Raw genomic sequence first — 20,307 nt, 5'->3', positions numbered from 1 at the left:
TAAAAAGTGATGGTAGAAAAATAAAGGATAAGAACAAAAAAGGGGAAAACAAAAAGGAGTACAGGAAAGGAAAACGAGTATGAAGTAACCAAACTAAAGTGAAGAAAGAAGGGTACAACAATGAACATAAACAAAAAAAACAAAAAAAAATCTTTGCTTTCCTCCCAAAAGCCAAACAGAGCATCTACACAGGGCCGTACGCTTACCAAAAGCATCTTCCATTTTCAGGGTGTGGGTCTCCATGGACATGACTGCTGAGCTGGTCTCGGAGCCCTCCTCCAGAATCCTGTTGTAAAAGTTGCCACCGATAAAGAAAGAACTAAACGCCGTGGGGAAATGAAATTCAGATCACAGTATGAGGTAGAATTAGACATAACCCTACAATTTTCCTTTATGCTCACCCTTCCCCATCTTCCCAGGTGGAAAGGGTATATTGGTGGTTGTAGAGTTAAAGCAGAAATATTCAAAGTATTCCATGACCAGAATGGTACTCAACACAAAGGAGCCATGTACTGTTTTTTGTGTGATTTTTAAACAAACACATACTAAGTTTTTTATAAAACAATTTTCACAAATCGCTAGCTTGAAACTAGAGAAAGGAGTAGCCCTGGCATTAGTTTAAATGGCACATCACAAGAAAAACAGTTTTCTAGCACGGACAGGAACACATAATAAAAGGCAGTAAACTTCAAACAATCTGCATCAGCACAGTGAGAGCCAGAGGGTGCAGTGAGACAAAGGAAAATTCTTTACAAAGTGTGATGTAGCTAAAAGGCTAACTCCAAGGCCAGTCTTTTTCCTGCGACTGACTAGCAGATTGGCACCAGCCGGTTCCAAATTGTGACTCAAAGAATGTTCAGGAGTTCTGCAATTCTAGGTGCTAAATGGGATCAAACAAGACCAACGGACATGAAGTGTTCTTGTATTAAGAGATCGTCATACCTGCTCTGGTTGATATATGTTCACAATAGATATTGTTCCTCATGGGGGGTCGGAGCTAGCTCGCAACCATGGAGGCTGCTTGAGCCGAGTGCTCCCTCCCCGCTTCCGACATTATCCTGACAAATATCCTGATGATAGAAGTGACCTGATCGATGCTGCAGGCTGAATCGGTGCTCTAGATGGTTTGGGCGAGCGGAGATCGGAAGTTTCGGACACCCGCTGGCGCGACTGGAGGGGCAGCGGTAGACTGCGAGGCCTGAGCGCGCCGCGAGCCGTTGGGCGGTGACTGAGGCTGGCTGCTAGGCACGAGGAGAGCTGCAGACCATCCTGGACGGCGGAGCTCCGCTGCTGAAGACCCTGGCGCCGGGGATTCGCGGCTGGCGGATCGGCCGGTCTCCCCTCTAGCTGCGAGTAAGTGGGAAGAGCGAGGCTGACTGCCGGGTGCCTCTGCCTACGGCGACGTCATCTACGTGAGCGCCCGGCTTCGGCTGGGCCTGCGGACCCCCGAACACTGATCGAGGCCCTGCAAACTGGGAAAGCTTTGAGGGTCGCGGGGCCCTCCAGTTGCCGGGTGCGACCCCCGTTGCCCCCCCCCCCCCCCCCCGGAGTGTTAGAGCGGCGGCCTTCCTGCCCTGACGGATTACACCGGGCGGGCTGACCGGGAGGTACGGCGGTGCTGAGAGGCGCCTTTAACGGTCTGGCGGTGCATCGCTGGGCCTTCATGGCTGCTGCTGCCATTTGCTGTGGCGCTAGAGAGTGAGACAGTGGACTCGAGGACTTGACCGGCCTTCCCCATGTGGGGGCCCCCTATGGTCTACAGAACTGTGGAGAGCAGCCTGCTTGGAGGTGAGCCTGAGCGATAGCGAGGGAGAGCCTTGCCCATTCCGACTTTGAGAGAGCGCTGTGCTTCTGCTCCGGGGCCGTCCCTATGGACACACTCTGCTTGCTGTGACGACCCAGGGATTAATTTATAGATCTTCGGGACACGCGATTGACTCCATGTGGCCTGCGACTTATAAACTGCGGATTGTGCCGACTACACACTTCGGACGTCACTGCGGAGTTTCTGGGGCCTGGGGCCTGGAGCCGTGACCCTCACTGTGGTGATACGGCGGCTGCACTGCGGATTGGGCAGGGATAGCTGCTGGATACGGCACAGGGCCCTCCCTTCCCTTGCCAGAAAGGCCCATTGGGTTGTCCCGACTGCCGGTGCCGGTTCCCTCCTGCGTTGTGGGCCGCGGCCCTCCCTTGGCCCGAACTGCTGCCTGACGAGTGAAGAGCACTGCAGCTTGTTACCAGAGGCCCCTGCGTTCTAGGTTGCTCTCCATAAGTTGAGGTCGTGTTCTATAGCATTGAGATGGGGCGCCCAAACAGGACTCACCCAAGCTAACTTTAGACAACAAATGATCAAAATCCAGCGATCCCCAGTCTGGTGAAAAAAGTGGCGCGGAGTCGGCTACGGAGAGAACGGAGCAGGATATTCGCAGCATATTGATGGCCATGGCAAAGAATTTGCAGGGCGGGATCACCTCACTAGGAATGAAGATGGACGCCCTAACGTATCGCATGGATCGCATGGCGGAGCGGCTGGACAAGCACACCGAACGTCTTGACATGTCTGAGTGTCGCATAGGTGAGGTGGAGGAGGCACAGACCTCTCTGGACTCAAGAGCATAAGCAGCTGGGCAGGGTAATCCAAATTCTGCAGGACAAGGCTGAGGACCTAGAGACGAGGTCTCGAAGATGCAATATACGCATTACGGGCCTGCCGGAAACCACGCAGACTGGGAACATGGAACTGTTTGTCGAAGCACTCCTGAAAAAACTGCTGTGGGAGTCGGCCTTCTCCGGGATGTTTGTCATTGAGAGGGCACATCGCACCTTGGGCCCGAGACCTAAGCCCGGGGCGCCCCACGCCCAATCATAGCCAAACTGCTTAATTACAGAGATCGTGATACGGCGCCGAAGCTTGCCAGGGAGAAGCAGCCGCTGATCTTCGAGGGCTCTACGCTCTCCCTCTTTCCCGACTTTACTGCGCGAGTGCAGGAGGCGAGACGACAGTTTGTGCCAATGAAACACCAACTCCACAATATGGGCGTGGACTAGGCTATGTTATACCCTGCTAAGCTGAGAGACAACAGACAGGGGAAGTCCATGATATTCACGGACCCGAGGGCTCTCCAGAAAGCCCTCAAGGAATGGCGCAAAGACATGAGACACTCGTCGGAGAGCGGACGGCTGAAGATTCTGTGGACAGCGCCTTGGACGATCAGGATTGAGGCGGTAGAATGCACCCTATGGAGGGGCTGTGTTGAACCTCTGGCGCTGAGCATGGGCGAGGTTTTCTCCTGAGACTTCACTGTTGGCGGTGGTGTTCTGGGCGGCTCCCTCGGCTGGCTCTTTGCCCTTGGGGGGGGGGGGGGGGGGGGGGGGGGGGGGGGACACGAAATACTTAATTTGTCTAATTATCGAATTATTGTTCGGGGCGGGTGGGGGTAGGGGGTGGAAGAGGGGGCGAAGGTGCTGATGTCGAGTTTGGCTCATGCATAGCATTTTTCGTTGATAATGGACTATGGGACGCTATAGATGCTGTGATTGTTGGTCCTTGAGAATACTGCAGGGCTCTGCACAGTGGAGAAGTGTGGCTCACTGGTTCGAGGAGGCAGACCTGGAAGCAGTGGTCAGCCTGGGACCAGGGTTCAATTCCCAGCTCGGCGGGGTCTTGAGTCCTAAAAAAAATGTCCATGGACTCGACAATTCTCGCTCCGGTGCCTACTCGATTCACGGGTTCACACTCTGCGACTCTGGGCAATAGCTTGCTTAATCTCCACAACGGCCCCTCGCGGCGGGATGCCTGGCTTTCACTTTGCGGATACCCTGCCGGGGTTATCTCACAGGGGAATACCAGGACGGGTTCCCTAAGCAAGCGCTTAGAAACCGCTCGGTGATTTGCGCTATATAAATCCCTGTACATTTACATTTTCATCTGCGTATTCTAGATGTCAAGATAAGAGCTTGGATCCTTGCTTGTGCACGGTTGTGCTAGGCTTAGTATGGGGGCTGAGGGGGGGGGGGGGGGGCAGCCTTGAACGCCATGGTGCGCTGTTGTCCACTCTAATTATAAGAGGCTTCGCCACAATGTTTGAGATCACTTACTATCATTTTGTATTGTTGTTTAGGAGGCGGGCGTGGCACAGCAGCAAGGCATTATGCGAAGACTTGTTTTTGCTTTGCTGTTAGCGGACTACCTGCGCCCCTGCGTGTATCACACCTCCCTAGGAGGGGTCCCTCTGAGTGGGGGTTCTTCCTGGTTTCTTTTTTCTTTCCTGGTGTTCTGGTTGGAGCGGGAGGAGAGGAGGGTGGGGGGGGCCTGGTGTCATGAAAAGGTATGTTGTGAGGGTTAATGCGGGTGGGGGGGCGGATCGCGGCCTAGTTGGGGTTGGGCAGGCGTGGGTGGGTCAGGGTGAGGGACAGTATGGTTGTTTATTGGTTCAGAAGGGGGGGGCTGTTGGCTAGTTCTTGGTAAGGTTGAGGGTCTTGATGGCACGGACATGGAGCGACGAGCACAGCTGACACAGGCATGGCCTACGATACACGGTCGCTTATACACGCATTCATCCCCGAAATGACGCAGCAGACTCAGACTACTGACACCATGACATCACTGACGTGGAATGTAAGAGGTCTGAATGATCACCGTAAGGTTTGACGTTTCCTACAGTACCTCTCTAGGCATCCGATAGACATAGCACTGCTGCAGGAGACTCACCTGCGCCCTGACAGTCCGACACTACATTACAGAGGCTTATCGAACAACATACATGCCGCCGGATTCACCTCGCATGCCAGGGGGGTGTTAACATGGGTAAATCCTAAAGTTTCATAGACGTTGATCCCGATAGATACGAACGGGGAGGGGCGATATGCCATTGCACGGTGCGTTGGGAAAGGCATGGATCTCTATATAGTTGTTATATATATGGACCTAACTTTGATTGCCCTGCCTTCTATTTGGCTCTAGCTTCTAGGGTGCGGGAACTTTGTGGTGATCACGTCCTATGGGGAGGGGACTTCAATATGGTTTGACAGCCTACGCTGGATAGGTCGGATGGCCCGACAGTCGCCCCTTCGCCTCTGCTAGCGTTCTGGAGGCCGAGATGACGTGCCTGGGACTGCAGGACATCTAGAGGACTCCAAACCTGGCACAGGGGGGATACACGCACTACTCGGCTCCACATGATATTCATACTCGCATAGATTATTGGTTGTCCACTTCGCACCTCCTTTCTCTGGTTCGAACGTGTCAAACGTATTGCGTACGTACTCTGATCACGCCCCTGTCCTCATTACTCTTAATGCACTGGCGAAACGCCTTCCCCCTTTTACCTGGCGATTCCCTCCTTACTCGCTGATGGATGATGTCTTCCGGGAGGAGCTAGCGGTTGCTCTCGAGGATTTCTTCGATAAGAATGTTGGTTCGGTGGACTCGTTCTTGACGGTCTGGGAAGCCTTTAAGGCATTTATACGTGGGGTCGCCATATCTAAACATGCAGGAGTCCTTAAATCAATCAGGGGTCGCTTGTCACTGCTAGAAAATAGGCTCAACGACATTGAGACCCGTCGTTTACGAGACCGTAGTGTAGATCTCACTCAGGAATTAGCACAAACGATCTGAGAGTACCACGAGGAAGCGGATTCCGAGGTGAAGTATTTGGGCAAGTACGCAATAGCAAGGTCCTACGGAGAGGGAGAGCGCCCAGGGGCGGTATTAGCGCAACTGACGAAGCAGCGCAGGCGCTGAGCGACGACGCCTGGGATGAGATCCCCCCCAGACTGGTGAGCTTTTACCGGACGAGCAGATTGCGGACCGCTTCCGAAACTTCTATGCAACATTGTACGCCTCCAGGGGCCCTGCTTCGGAGGAACGTATACTAGATCGTAAATTTCTGGTCCGGCGGTTTGGGCGGGAGGAAATTGTCTGGGCCCTTTCATCGATGAGGGCCGGGAGCGTGCTGGGTAGCGACAGCCTAACAGTGTCGTTCTACAAATCGTACTCTGATCTGTTGATTCCCCAATTATTGACACTGGTTAAGCAGATGGCAGAAGAGGGCGAGATGCCCCCACGATGCGGGAAGCAATTATTGTTGCTATTCTTACGCCTGGGAAACCCCCGGAGGATTGCTCCTCGTATCGCCCGCTCTCGCTGCTGAACGTCGATGCGAAGATTTTCGCAAAATTATTGCTAACCGTCTCAGTCCGTTGGTCACCACACTAGTTGCTCCTGAGCAAGCGGGATTTGTCCCTAGCCACAACCTCACTTACAACCTGAGGACTGTGTTCGCGGCATTTCAACACATGCGCCAGGATGTTTCTGCAGTGGCGGTTTTCCTGGACAAGGAGTAGGCCTTTTATTCTGTCAAGTAGCCTTTCCTTAGACTGGTACTGCGCCGTATGGGAGTGGGAGACCTCTTTTTACAACTGTTAAACACTCTTTACGCCTCACCCTCAGCCCGGGTACGCATAGGTTCGCTCACGACAGATTCCTTCACCCTCGGTCGCGGCACCAGGCAGGGATGCCCATTTTCGACTATTTACGCCTTGGTGGCGGAGCCTTTAGCTTGTGCTCTGCGAGAATATCATGGACATCGGGGTATAAGATTCCCCACATATAATTTGATAGTGTCCACGTACGCGGACTACACGCTTCTGTACGTGCGTGACCCAGAGGAAAATTTATCGACGGTGCTGCGCGAGGTTGTCTTATTTAGTTCGCTATCGGGGATACACGTGAATTGGAGTAAGACACTCCTGTTTCCGCTCACCCCTGCCACTAGGAGATTCGAAACGGAATATCCTATTCAGTGTACTTCGGTCTTGGTGCGCTATATGGGAATCCGGCTGCATACGGATTCGGAGGTGGTTCTCAGGGAGAACTATGGGGTAGCCGTTTCTAAGCTGGAGGATGCCGTGAATAAATAGATAAGTCTTCCCTTATCCTTGATAGGCCGCATTTCCTTATTGAAAATGATTGTACTCCCACGCTTCTTGTTCTTATTTAGCAACATACCTATGTTGTTATCGGGGGTTTCTTTCGACAGCTCCACACACTTGTTTTGCGGCTGGCATGGGCTGGGAAGCAGCCTAGAGTGGCGAGGGACATACTCATTCGTCCCTTTGAGGAGGGCGGTCTGAATGCCCTAGACTTGGAATTATATTATCGCGCCGCACAGGGTGCGCACGCGTATGGCTGGATACACGGTCCAGCGGACATCCCGCACTTACGTATCGAATTGATAGTAGCTGCCCCGACTCCTCTTCCAGCACTGATTTCCCGGCCTAGGGACCGCCGGACGGGTATACTCGACTCCATGAATGTAGTTACGCATGCTTGGCACCATCTGATGGATGCTCAGGCTTGTTCGCTTCTTTATGCTCCAAAGGCGCCGCTCGCTTGGTGTTCGTGGCTTGACCCCTGTAAGGACAGGGGGGGGGGGGGGGGGGGTGTCCGCAGTTGCTGCCTTGGATATCACTCACATGGGCGACCTCTTCACGGACGGTAGGGCTCGTACCTGGGAGGAGTTTGAACAAGAGGACGCTCCCAGCTCCCTTCTGCCTCGATTCCAGTTTCATAGAGTCCGACATGCTTTGAGGGACTTGCTGGGGGACGACATGTCAGAACCTCTGGTGATCACAGCATTCGAATAGGTCATTAGTGCCAAGACGCCGACTAAACTTATAACGAACTTGTACAGTATGACGCTTTCTGAGAGAACAACAGATTATACCAAGCCCCGTCTGGCATGGCAAACGGATTTGGCAGTCGACCTGCCTGAGGAAAAGTGGCGATATTGCTGCGCCAACGTCAAGAGGGTATCGCTGAATGGACGTCATCGCCTGCTGCATTTTAAATTCTTGAAAAGGGTTTATCACACTCCCGAACGGCTTTTTAGATATGGATTGAGGGAGAGTACTGGATGCGAGAGGTGTAGAGAACAGGTAGGTGATTTTCTTCATCTGTCATGGTTCTGCCCGAGAATTTCAGATTTTTGGGCCCCGTCTACCGGAAGTGAACTGAGTTACTGGACTATTGCTTGCTCGTGCTCCCCTGCTGGCTCTGTTGGGGTTCTCTAAGGACATAGCGCCAGACCACAGAAGACTTGTAGACATGGCCTTTCTGGTAGCCAAGAGATGCATTGCAATTCATTGGATGCAAGGACCAACTCCGACACTTGCACAGCGGTCCCGCGAAATGCTTTACTGTTGTACACAAACTGAGTTGTATAGTGAATTACTGCCTCCCCGAAATAGACCCAAGAACTACTGGGCACTGTACTTAGAGAAGGGGCCTGTTCAGGAGGCTCCTGATCCGACCGAGACAGACAGCGTGGGGGACAGGGGGGTCGCGGGAGAGTACGCACATGTACTCAATCTGTACTGAGACCGCAGCGGGGTATTGAGGGGTGAATATATCTTTATTGCCTGGCTGCGATGTTCATTGTAATGGGGACAAAATGGAATGATTTGATTGTCCTGTGCATGCTGAAATGTTACTGTCCAGCTCTTCTAATCTCGGTGCCTGCCTTATGACCCTCTTGATTGTTTGTTTGTTTCTAAAATGCCAATAAAGACATAATGAAAAAAAATTTAAAAAAAGATATTGTTCCTCATTAATGAAACCTTTACAACTTTGATTTTTAGGTGATTCTGATAAGACTATACTGCCTCGTATTGACAGGCAAGATTTATAAACTAATCCACCTATATGACCTTCCAACACTATCCACTCTCCTCAAAGAGAAAACCTTCACAATAACCATGACCCCTATGCAAGCTGAAAATGTTAGAAACTCCTGACAAGCCTATGGGGTGGGCTGCTAAGAACCGCCAAGGGGTTGGGGCACAAGGCATGGGGGTGGGCTGCGCAAAGCACAGCCAAGGGGGTGTGGGGGGCCCCGCAAAGCACAGCCAAAGGGGGGGAGGGGTGCACGCAAAACACAGCTAAGGGGGGGAGGTGCGCGTGCAAAACACAGCGCACAGAAGAGGGGCACGCGCACAGGACAGCGAAGGGGGGAGGGTGCGCGAAAAGCACAGCCAAGGAGGGAGGGTGCACAAATCACAGCCACAGGGGAGGAGAGATGCGGCAAAGCACAGTCAAGGTGGGGGGATGGGCACATGCAAAGCACAGCCAAGGGAGGGGGGGGGGGCAGGCGCAAAGCACAGCCGGGGGGGGGGGGGGGGGGGGGGGGGGAGGGGCGCGCGCAAAGCACAGCCAAGGGAGGGAGGGGGGCACAGGACAGCCAAGGGTGGGGGGGGCATGCGCAAAGCAGAGCCAAGGGGGGGGTCAAATCACAGCCACAGGGGAGGAGACGTGGTAAGGCACAGCCAAGGTGGGGGAGGGGTGTGCGCAAAGCACAGCAGGGGGGAGGGGCACACGCAAAGCACAGCCCAGAGGGGAGGGGAACGCGCAAATCACAGCCGAGGGGAGGGGCGTGCGCAAAGCACAGCCAAAGGGAGGGGGGGGGGGGGGACACACATGCAAAGCACAGGCAAGTGGGGAGGGTGAACGCAAAGCACAGCCAAGGAGGGGGTGGTGCGCGCAAAGCTCAGTCAAGGGGGGTTGGCGCGTGCAAAGCACAGCCAAGGGGGGGGGGGGGGGGGGGGAGGTGCACGCAAAGCAGGGGCTCACACAAAGTGAAGCCAAGGGGGGTAGGGGGCAAGTAAAAGGCACAGCCAATGGGGGGGGGGGGGGGGGGGGGGGGGAGAAGGGGGACGTGCATAAAGCACACCCAAGGGGCGCGCTCGCAAGGCACAGCCGGGGGGGCACGCTAGCAAGGCACAGCCAAAGGGGGGGACACGCTCGCAAGGCACAGCCAAAGAGGGGGGGGGGACACGCTCGCAAGGCACAGCCAAAGAGGGGGGGGCACGCTCACAAGGCACAGCCAAGGGAGGGGCGCTCACAAGGCACAGCCAAGGGAGGGGGGGGCGCTCCCAAGGCAAGGAGTGGAGGGCGCTCGCAAGGCACAGCCAAGGGGGGGTGCGATCACAAGTGGCAGCCAAGGGGGGGGGGCGATCACAAAGGGCAGCCAAGGGGGGGGGCTCTCGCAAGGCACAACCAAGGCAGCACACTTCCAAGGCACAGCCGGGGTGCCTCCTGCAAGGCACAGACAAGGGCAGCAGCATCCTGCAAGACATAGCCATGGGCGGGTGCCTCCTGTAAGGCACAATAAAGGGGGGGGGGGGCACACTCACAAGGCACAACCTGGGGGGGGGCGCGCTCGCAAGGCACAGCCAGGTGCGGGGGCCTCCTTCCATGCACAGCCAAGGGGGGGCGCGATCACAAGGGACAGCCAAGTGGGGGGCGCAATCACAAGGGACAGCCAAGGGGGGGAACTCGCAAGGCACAACCAAGAGTGGCACGCTTGCAAGGCACAGCCAAGGGAGGGGGCCTTCTGCAAGACGCAGCCAAGGAGCGGGGGCCTGCTGCAAGGCACAGCCATGGGGGGGGGGGGGACGCTCACAAAGCCCAGCCAATGGCGGGGGCCTCCTGCAAGGCACAGCCAAGGGAGGGGCCCTACTGTAAGGTACAATAAAGGGGGGGCGCGCTCGCAAAGCACAACCAAGGGGGGTACGCTCACAAGGCACAACCATGGGGGCGCGCTCGTAAAGGCACAGCCAAATAGCGTGGCCTTCTTCCAGGCAAAGCCAAGGGGGGGGGCGTGCTCACAAAGCACAATCAAATGGGGGGCACGCTTGCAAGGTACAACCAAGTGGGGGGGGGGCACGCTCACAAGGCACAGAGGGGGGCTGCGCTCACAAAGCACAGGCAAGGGGGAGCAGGGGCGCACGCAAAGTCCAGCCAAGGGGGAAGGGGAGCACAAAGCACAACGGAAGAGGGGAGGAACGCACGCAAAGCACAGCCAAGGGGTGAACGCACAGCCAGGACGGAGGGGCGCATGCAAAGTAAAGCCAAGGGGAGGGGGGGGGGGGGGGTAGCTCGTGCAAAGCACAGCCAAGGGGGGTTGGCGCACACAAAGCACAGCCAAGGAGGGGGGGGTGCGCAAAGCAACACCAAGGGAAGGGCCTCCTGCAAAGCGCAGCCAAGGGGCGGGGGCTCGCGCAAAGCCCAGCCAAGGGGGGAAGGGGGCGTGCATAAAGCACAGCCAATGGGGGTCGCGCGCTCGCAAGGCACAGCCAAGGGCGGTCGCGTGCTCGCAAGGCACAGCCAAGGGGATGGGGGGCGAGCGCTGGCAAGGCACAGCCAAGGGGATGGGGGTCGCGCGCTCGCAAGGCACAGCCAAGGGCGGTCGCGTGCTCGCAAGGCACAGCCAAGGGGATGGGGGGCGAGCGCTGGCAAGGCACAGCCAAGGGGATGGGGGGCGAGCGCTGGCAAGGCACAGCCAAGGGGATGGGGGGCGAGCGCTGGCAAGGCACAGCCAAGGGGAGGAGGGGTGCGCGCTCGCAATGTACATGGAGGGGGAGCTCACAAGGCACAGCCGGGGAGGAGGGAGGGGTGCTCACAAGGCAAATGCAAAAATAACAATTGATGGACAGAATGCAGAACAAGGTCATACATTCACCCCTGTACAGAGATCTGGGCTTAAATAAATCGTTTTTTTGCTCACCATGCCATTCCAGTTTGGACCCAGCCATATGCAAATCAGTCTTGACCCTGCACCCAATGGGAACAGTCCAGCCCGAACTGCCAGGTAAGGTCCTCCCTGGACTGGAAACAAGCATCCTAGGACCGGTTTCGGGCTTTCAGCCCTCATCAGCCAGGATAGCTTGACTCCAGTGGCATGGAGAGCACGGGACCCATGTCTAGGGATACCCGTCCCACTTGGGGTGACAAATGCAAAAATAACAATTGATGGACAGAATGCAGAACAATGTCATACATTCACCCCAGTACAGAGATCTGGGCCTAAATCCATCGCTTTTTTGCTCACCATACCATTCCAGTTTGAACCCTGCCATAGTGGGCAAAAGAACGATGGATTTAGGCCCAGATCTCTGTACAGGGGTGAATGTATGACATTGTTCTGCATTCTGTACATTAACTGTTCTTTTTGCATTTGTCACCCCAAGTGGGACAGGTATCCCTAGACATGGGTCCCGTGCTCTCCATGCCACTGGAGTCAAGCTATCCTGGCAAGAACGATGGATTTAACCCAGATCTTTTGACTGGGGGAGAATGTTTGCATTCCGTCCATCATTTGTTTGCTGTAACACTGCTCGCAAGGCATACCGGGGGGGCAGGGGGGGGGAGGGGGGCGCGCAAGGCACAGCCAAGGGGGGGGGGGGGGGGGGCGTGCTCGCAAGGCACAGCCGGGGGGCGGCGTGCGCAAAGCACAGCCAAGGGGGCGTAGCATGCAAGGCACAGTCGTGGGGGGGGGGGGGGGGGTGCTTGCAAGGTATGGCCATGGGGAGGCTCGCAGGGCACAGCTAAGAGGGGGGCCTCGCAAGGCACAGCCAGAGGGAGGGCTCGCAAGGCACATCCAGGTCGGGGGGGGCACTCGCAAGGCACAGCCAAGGGCCGGCCCTGCTACAAGGCACAGCCATGGGGCAGGGAGCGCTCGAAAGACACAGCTAAGGGGCAGGTGCCCTCGCAAGAAACAGCCAAAGGGTGGTGGTGCATGCAAGGCACAGCCAAGGAGGAGGTATTGCATGGCAGAGCCAAGGGGGAGGTGTGCACACAGCAGAGCCAAGTGACACATTTGATAACTAGGAGCTCATACTTCCTCTTCAAATCAATAAACAAAGGAGGGGCTGTTGCTGCAACTAACCTTGCTATGACCAACACAAAAGAATGAGGCAACTAATACTCCCTTACCATACCTCACAGTTAGGATAGATCACAGCAGAAATCCACAAAACCAGACAAATTCCCCAATTATCTTTTTTATTTTATGTCCCGCTATCCCAGTTACACCCCTCAAACACTAGAAGAGCTGCAATCCGAAATTCAGCCAGCAACTCACCCCTGCTGGACTGGCTGCAGCTGCAGGATAACTTGAGTCTTGGTATCTTCTGGGTTCTCATCTTCGGTGACTTCGGTGGGGACAACAACAACTTCTCCCAAGGGGACGTTGACTTCGGCATTTGCCATTGCTCACATGAGGAAAGGCTGAAGGGTCAAAGCATCAGGTACACTGCATGTCAAAATAAATTGAGAAAAGTATTTATCAAATCCATAGGTTGGAGCTGCTGGAGTGCAATATTAGTACTAAAAGAAACGCTAAGCATAATTCTCTCTCTCAAGGACACACAGTAGTCTTATCAAACAAGCACTGGCGTTGCCAATAGGTCTCGCAGTAGGAAAGTTTGAGCTATTGGTTTTCTAAATGACATTTTATTTTTTTGTTTTGTGATTTACAATGCCCATACTTTTAACTTTTCGCATTAGGAAAGTTTGAGTGATTGGTATTGTAAATGACACTTTAATTTGTGTGTTGGTTTTGAAAATAGCAAAATTAATAGCTTTGTCAGTTACAATGTCAATAGTTTTAACTTTCGCAAATGTGACACCTATAGCATTTGTAATGCAATGTGTGTTGTACTTACGTGACTTAGATGTATTGATATTACAAATAACAATGGCTTTTAATTTTGTAAATAATAAGTTAACTCAGATAGTCAATTTCTGGAGGCTTGGGCTTGATGCCTTTTGTCGAAAATGTAATAAAGATATAGCAACTTGGGGTTAAAAAAAACGCATTGGAGAAGGACGGCCACTTTGTGCTGCGTGGGCGCCCGGTCTCTGCATCGCCAGCACATACAAAATGAGGCCTAACACGTTAGTGTCTGCATGTACACGTGATGCATTACCATGCTTGCCAACACTACTGTTTGTTTTTACGGAAGGTTTGGGCAGACTAATTGAGTTGAATAAAAACACAGGATTTTTATGTGACATCACCCTCTGACCAACAAGTGTAATTTTCTCTGCTGTCATCCTTATGCTAATTAGTAGTTTTAAAACCTGACAGATCTTATTTTTGGTCTTACAACGTTGACAGGCATGTGACTTGAGACTCACTGTGTACCTACAGAAGATGCCCGTATGCAACGAAAGAGCCACCATCTGAAATGAGCTGTGTGCAGCTGCAGGCATGCATCAGGCACCCATCTGAAGCGAGGTAGCCTGGCTATGGAGGGGGACTGTATACAGCTGCAGCACATGTGTAGCGAGGAAGCCGTCGCCACCTGACACGGGTTTCATGCTTACAGCCAGCCACAGAACATGACACTTGCAGTTCTAAAGCGCCGCCTGGCAGTAGCTGTCGTGTCAGGCGCTACAAGGACGCGTTCACAGTGTGTAACAAGTTGACCGGGACATTGTGTGACAATAAGGGCGGCGGCAGAGAAGTTTCCTGGTGGTCTGTACCTGATGAGGATATGGTTGCTCCTTTTTCACAGGACGATTCTTTTGCTTGGGGAAGCACCTCGCCAGAAATGCAACACGGCCCCTTTAACTGGCCGACGGAACAGGACGCCGGGACTGCCCATCGTGACGTATCCTTCCTCGCATTGGATAAAACCCCGGGACCTTGGAGATCGGCGTGTGACGTCACCGACACGGGAGGAGGTCGCGGAGAGGAACCCGAGGAGGAAGAACGCCGGAGAGACGAGGAGAACGCCATGCCAGGACGAGAAGCAGACGAGGCTGGAAGCGGAGAGACCCTGTCAGAAGAAGACGTGCCAGGAGGCCAACGAGACCGCGCAGCGCCGTGCCACACTCCCGAGGGAGGAGTGTGGCTACGACAGGTACGGGATAGAATCTCGAACTGGGTGGGTAGGCGGGGACATTCACTTGCGGTAAAAAGCCTCTCAAACCCTTAGTATCCTGCACTTCCCTTCCCCGTTATAAACTACCCTCCCTCACGTCTGTCACTTAGCCTCAGTAAACGTGTACAACACTTGAAGGTGTCCCTCACTCCCTGGTACCCCGGAAAGTAAAAGTATAGGACGTGGCAGTAATTGGTCCTTTTCTGTGTTTTATTTCCGGTATAACCGTTGAGAGAGGTCCCTCTGGAAGAAGCGCTATCCTGACCCATGACGCTCTAGAGGAGAGAACACCCCTCCACAGTCAGCACCACGGATCCTGCCGGTTTTGCAAGAGAAAGACTAACCTTACGCAAAAAGAAACTTTATGTAAAAATAAAACCCTCGTTACCAAGACCCCGTGTCCAGTCCATTCCTGACCCCCCTTTACACAGTGCCATCCTGGACAGGGAGTAGTTTGAAGGCAAGGCCGTGGCCCTACAAGGGAGCATGGCGGCTCGCCTTTGTGCCGAGTGAAAGGCGAGAAGCTGCCTAATGACGGGGTATGCACCTCGTGCGTGTGCAGGTCCTTCACCGTGTCCAGGGTAGCCTGCTAATCACATGCCGGCCTTGTAATTAGGAAGTGGTCTGGCTGCCGTGCGAGGGAGGGGCGTGTAACACGAGTCCGTGCTTAGGGCAGGCTCGAGCTAGCAAGAGACGCCAAGAACAAGTTGGGTGGGGGCGGGAGAGTGAGAGAATGGGAGGGAAGCGCTGGAGAAGCCCTGGAGAGTAAATGGGCCATTAAAACAGCAGAGTGTCTGCCGGACACACAGCAAGGCTACGGTGGGCAGGCCCATGAAAAATACATATAAAGCCAAGTAAAACAAGAAATTTAATTTTAGCTCAAGAAACTGAAAACCTTGGCTTAAAATAACCACCATCCAAGAATTCTGAGAAAACAGGCTGAATATTTTCCATAAAATGCATTCCACTCAGTGCTTCTAGCCTCAGGTAGCAGAGGAGCCAGCATGTGAGCGTGACTGGAAATATTTGCAGACTGCGGGTCTCTGAGCACAGATTACATTGTTTGTGCTAACTAGTGTAACCTCTTTCGCTTGAAATTACATCCTGCGAGGACGGAAACTGTGACAGCTGATTATTATAACATTTTTGGAAGGAGATCGTGACAAAGGGTAACACACAGGAAAATAAATGTGTACTGCACAAATGATGGTTAACACAGCAAAGACTGAATCATAGACGGACGTTCACGCAATGCAGGTTGAACAGCACAGGGTGGGGAATCCGGTCATTTTACAGGCCTGGGAAAGAGTGGAGGCGCTGAAAGAGAAACAAGCCATGAATAATTAGGGGAGGAGAAGCTGCAGAGCGCACGCTGGGCGAAGCCCTTTGATGTGCTGTGCGGCCGTGAATGCGCGTGCTTGTTTAGTCACGTGATTCACGTGAACTTAATGAAAACCGCAGCGCAAGAAGCCCTTGGTTTCACAAGCGTTTTGAGGACATGAATTCTCGCTCCCCCCAATGCGCTTGCACGCATTGATAGGTCGCGAGACCTAAAAACTGATGGGCGCAGGGAGGCTAATTCACTGCGAGTCAGTCTAACATGAAACTTTCCAAACATGATCAGAATTATGCAGTAAAATACTATAGAATACAGTATTTTATATTGCTTCTCTGGCTGTTTTTTTAAGTGTTCAAACTTTTGTGAAGAAGCGAAGCACTGGACAGAATGAGGCAACTCTTGTATTGGTTACGTAGATTGTGTTGCTGTTCCAAGCTGTATCTTAGATCGTTAGGATGGCGGGTAATGAAACGCGAGCAGACAGTGAGGACAGGTTCCAGACTAGCAAGCAACAGACAATGTCTGCTCTTAACAGTTTGTGTAAAATGTTGTAAATGACTCGACAGACAGCGGGTCGTTACCAGGTGAGGAGTTTATTCTTATGGCATCTAATATGACCCGGTTCCCTCCTGGCAAGAAGTCAAGTGACCAGAATGGAACCCTGCTTTAAATAACAGCCGTCATGTGGAACCCTGTGACAATCAGATTCCACATGCGGCACTAAACAAGCGCAGTTTAATTACAACTGTCCTGTTCTTCACAAAGAAAATGTACTGTCATTGATGAAGAAATATAAAGGGTAAAGAAAGACAAGGCAATAAACAAATGACAATAAAGAACTTGCATATAACTACAATGAAACAGAGTACATGAGACCGGGCAAGTAAGAACAGCATGAAATCACCAAACATAGTCATCCAGGTACACCGGGGTTTTACTCTTTCTGATGTGTCTCCCTTCAACACCCCCACAGTCACTTGATCTTTAACTTGGGAGTACCACAGAGTCCAGGGTAGTTCACTGAACACTCCCCCATTCTACCCAGTCGTGACTGGACCAAAAGGGCAAACGCTACTACCAAAGTCTACATTTCTCAAACAAGGAACTACGCACAACTTCTTCATACCCTCTTGAACAAACACCACCCTTATGATACAAGGCAACTATACATTTAATCCAATGTTCTCCATTCTCCAGAACCCTGTGAAAATCACAAGACCGTTCAACCTTGAAAGGACCCTTGAATTTGGAGAGTCCTCTCAACATCCTTCCTGCCTTAACTTTTACCCAATCACCAGCCACAATCCTCATCTTCTTGGCAACTTCATCAATAGTGGCATTATTGTTCACGATACACACATTCAACCAGCCTGACACCAAAATATCACCAGGAACCCGTCCCCTAATCACTGCAAAAGGAGACTTACCCAACGAGTCTGGTACAGCATGCCCACACTAACTCAAAAGCTTCCTCGACATCCCAATTGGAAACACATGCCATCTGAATGACACCATTACCCAGTCTGTTTGCCCTTTCCACTATGCCACGGCCATGGGGATTTATTATACAATGATGTGCGCTGGTGTTTGATATCACTGCCAACCTTAAACTCCTCAATGACTTTGGAGGCGAGAAGCGCACCATTATCCGTCACCAGAACAGTAGGAACACCTTCTGCCGAAACACATTCTTCAATGCACGAATGGTGGTACTCTTGGGGATGTCAGCCATGAATTTCACACGCAACAACTTGGAATAAGAGTCTACACAAACCTTAGCGAGCTTCAGCCGACGGCGTACCTCGAACATAGGACTAAAGAAATCCAAGCTAACAGTGTGCCAAAGCAAACCTGGGTGTCAATGTGACCCATGACAACCATGACACCAGCTCCAAGACATTTCTCACTTTGACACACAACACACTTAAACCACCTAAGCATCCATTTCAGGCCATCAAAATTGTGCTTTAAGACGCCTCTGGGTCAAACTCTGTCCCAAATGTCCTGAATGAGCCATTGCTACTAATTTATGTCTCGGACTCACAGAAAGCACAAATCTCTCACCCTTCATTAGAATATGGCTGCCACATGCAGTCAACCCATCTACCAATTTGACAAAAGGTCGCACAGAACTAGTTACAGAAGTTTCCCTCAGTTTGCCAGAAATCACCATACACACACAACTTCTTTAAGCCCAAGAGCCATATTCATAGCCTGGCACCAATCCTCCCTTGTGAAAGCCACTGCACACCCCAAAACTACATCATGCACAGATGCAACTGAACATTCGTTTTCTCGTTCATCCACTGCAGGGCCTTGTACCATCTGTCATTTCAGAGAAAGACAATCTGCTTGCACATTCTTCCTGCCCTGGATATGCTCAATCACAAAACGATATTCTTGAAGCCTGGCGGCAAATTTTGCTAGCCTCGCTGAACCCTTGCCAGCACCACCAGGGAGAATGATTTTAATGAGAGGCTTATCGTCAGATCTTAAAGTAAACTGAGTGCCCCATAAATGTGTACGAAAGTATTAAATACCCCATGCAGCACCCAAAGCTTGCCTTTCAATCACAGAATAGTTCTTTTAAGTTGACATTAGTGTGCGAGAAGCACAGGCTACTGTTCCTACGCCTTTACTATGTTTTTGTGAAAGTAGGGCACCCAACCGCGTATACTGGCATCTACAGTCAGTTTGGATTTGAGTTGAATATCAAAAGTTACCAATATGCCAGCCTAACAAATCTCTTTCTTTATATTTCCAAAACATTCCTCTTGGCCCGATTACCATTAAAAACAAGCAAATGCAATAGGTCTCGCAGTTCTGAGAGTTTGAGCTATTGGCATTTTAAATGCCAGTGCCTTTTATTTATGTATTGGTTTTTGAAACATAAATAAAAGGCATTGTCATTTACAATGCCAATATCTTAAACTCTCGCAAATGCGAGACCTATTGCATTGCAAATGCTTGATGGTACTGGTGGCACAGGTAATACCGGTAGTGGTAGTATTGGTGGTGGTGGTACTGGCAGTGGTAGTATATGTGGTGGAGGTACTGGTAGTGTTAGAATTGGTGGTGGTGGTGGTACTGGTAGCAGTAGTATTGGTGGTGGTACTGCTGGCTGTAGTATTGGTGGTGGTGGTGGTACTGCTGGCTGTAGTACTGGGAGTGGTAGTACTGGTACTGATGGAGCAAGGATTCGCATATTACGCGACTTGCTTGGATTCATGAACCTCGAATAACTTGTAACAATGTAATTCAACCTGTTCGTCTTACTAATTTCCCTTTATTTTACATTTGGGGTGTCCTAGAGACGCTTGCCTATGTGTTTACTAACTCAATAACGATTGTATCTAAAATGGCCGCTGCTTGGCGGGTTCTTTTTCAGCGCATGCGTTAGTCACACTCATGTGACATGACGTACTTGCAGTTCTGGTGGGAATCTTTGCGCTCGCGCACTAGCTTTTAAAATGGCTGTTTGTATCCTCATGTGGTGAAGCTTGCTTGCTCAGCTGCTTACGTGTTATTGTTTATTTTTGCATTAATATCTCACGCCATAGTATATTTTAAGTAAAGGGGTATAGAGTAGCTATTCATGGTATACAGTGAATTCATTATTTTTTGTGTTTTAATTTGTTTTCGCTTACTTTTCATGTGCCGCGATTCTGAGGGTCTCAAAGACACTCGTAACGCCATATTGAGACTATGATCTGCGCATGACAGTCTTCTGCCGTTGGCATTGAATCCTCGCCAACCAGAGGTCCCTGCCAAGAGGCTCCTGAGGAAGTGACCTGCGACCCAGCAGGAGAAGATGAACTGTTCTGCAAATGTTACATTTGTAATTTTTCCATTGTATTCTGTAGAGTATGTCATGGGAACCCCAAAATCACTATGCGGTCCCAAAGTATGCAAAACTAGGCTTGTAGAAATGAAATGTGATTGGTCCCCAAGTAGGATAGGTCAACACACCAATCGAAATTGGGGATTCTGACACTTGCAACATTTGGGGGGTGGTACACTGACCCAAAACAGTATAACTAGCCTAGGTTTAGCTAGAGAATTTGTCCGACTTGTCTGAATAGCTGACCGGTCACTGACCCAACGCACTCAATAGGTGACTGATACAGAGAGCTGCGGAGCACTCTGTTCGAAATATACCATAAACTCAGAGGTTTTACTAAACCTTAAGTGCTGGCGAAGCACTTTGCTGGGGAATTCGCTAACCCAATCGGGGTTCTGGC

The 20,307-nt window shown here is 51.9% G+C and overlaps 1 protein-coding gene across 8 annotated transcripts in view; it reads right to left on the bottom strand.

The window, feature by feature from the left end:
• GMEB1 (glucocorticoid modulatory element binding protein 1) overlaps positions 1-20,307 on the bottom strand; it is a 283,921-nt gene that overhangs the window by 200,683 nt on the left and 62,931 nt on the right. For 5 of the 8 annotated variants that reach the window (XM_086957554.1, XM_086957559.1, XM_086957555.1 and 2 more), the window contains 2 exons: positions 12,921-13,091; positions 207-319 (listed from right to left, as the gene is read on the bottom strand). In XM_086957554.1, the coding sequence (XP_086813680.1) occupies positions 207-319; positions 12,921-13,048 (241 nt within the window). In that variant the 5' untranslated portion in view covers positions 13,049-13,091. The remainder of the gene's footprint in view (positions 1-206; positions 320-12,920; positions 13,092-20,307) is intronic. The other 3 variants (XM_086957560.1, XM_086957562.1, XM_086957561.1) reach the window with 1 other exon arrangement.

Source organism: Lissotriton vulgaris, chromosome 2_1 (genome assembly GCF_964263255.1).
Source record: "Lissotriton vulgaris chromosome 2_1, aLisVul1.2, whole genome shotgun sequence".
NCBI classification, from domain to species: Eukaryota; Metazoa; Chordata; class Amphibia; order Caudata; family Salamandridae; genus Lissotriton; species Lissotriton vulgaris.
Note: the sequence above shows the minus strand (reverse complement) of the source record. Positions and strands in the feature narration are given on the sequence as shown.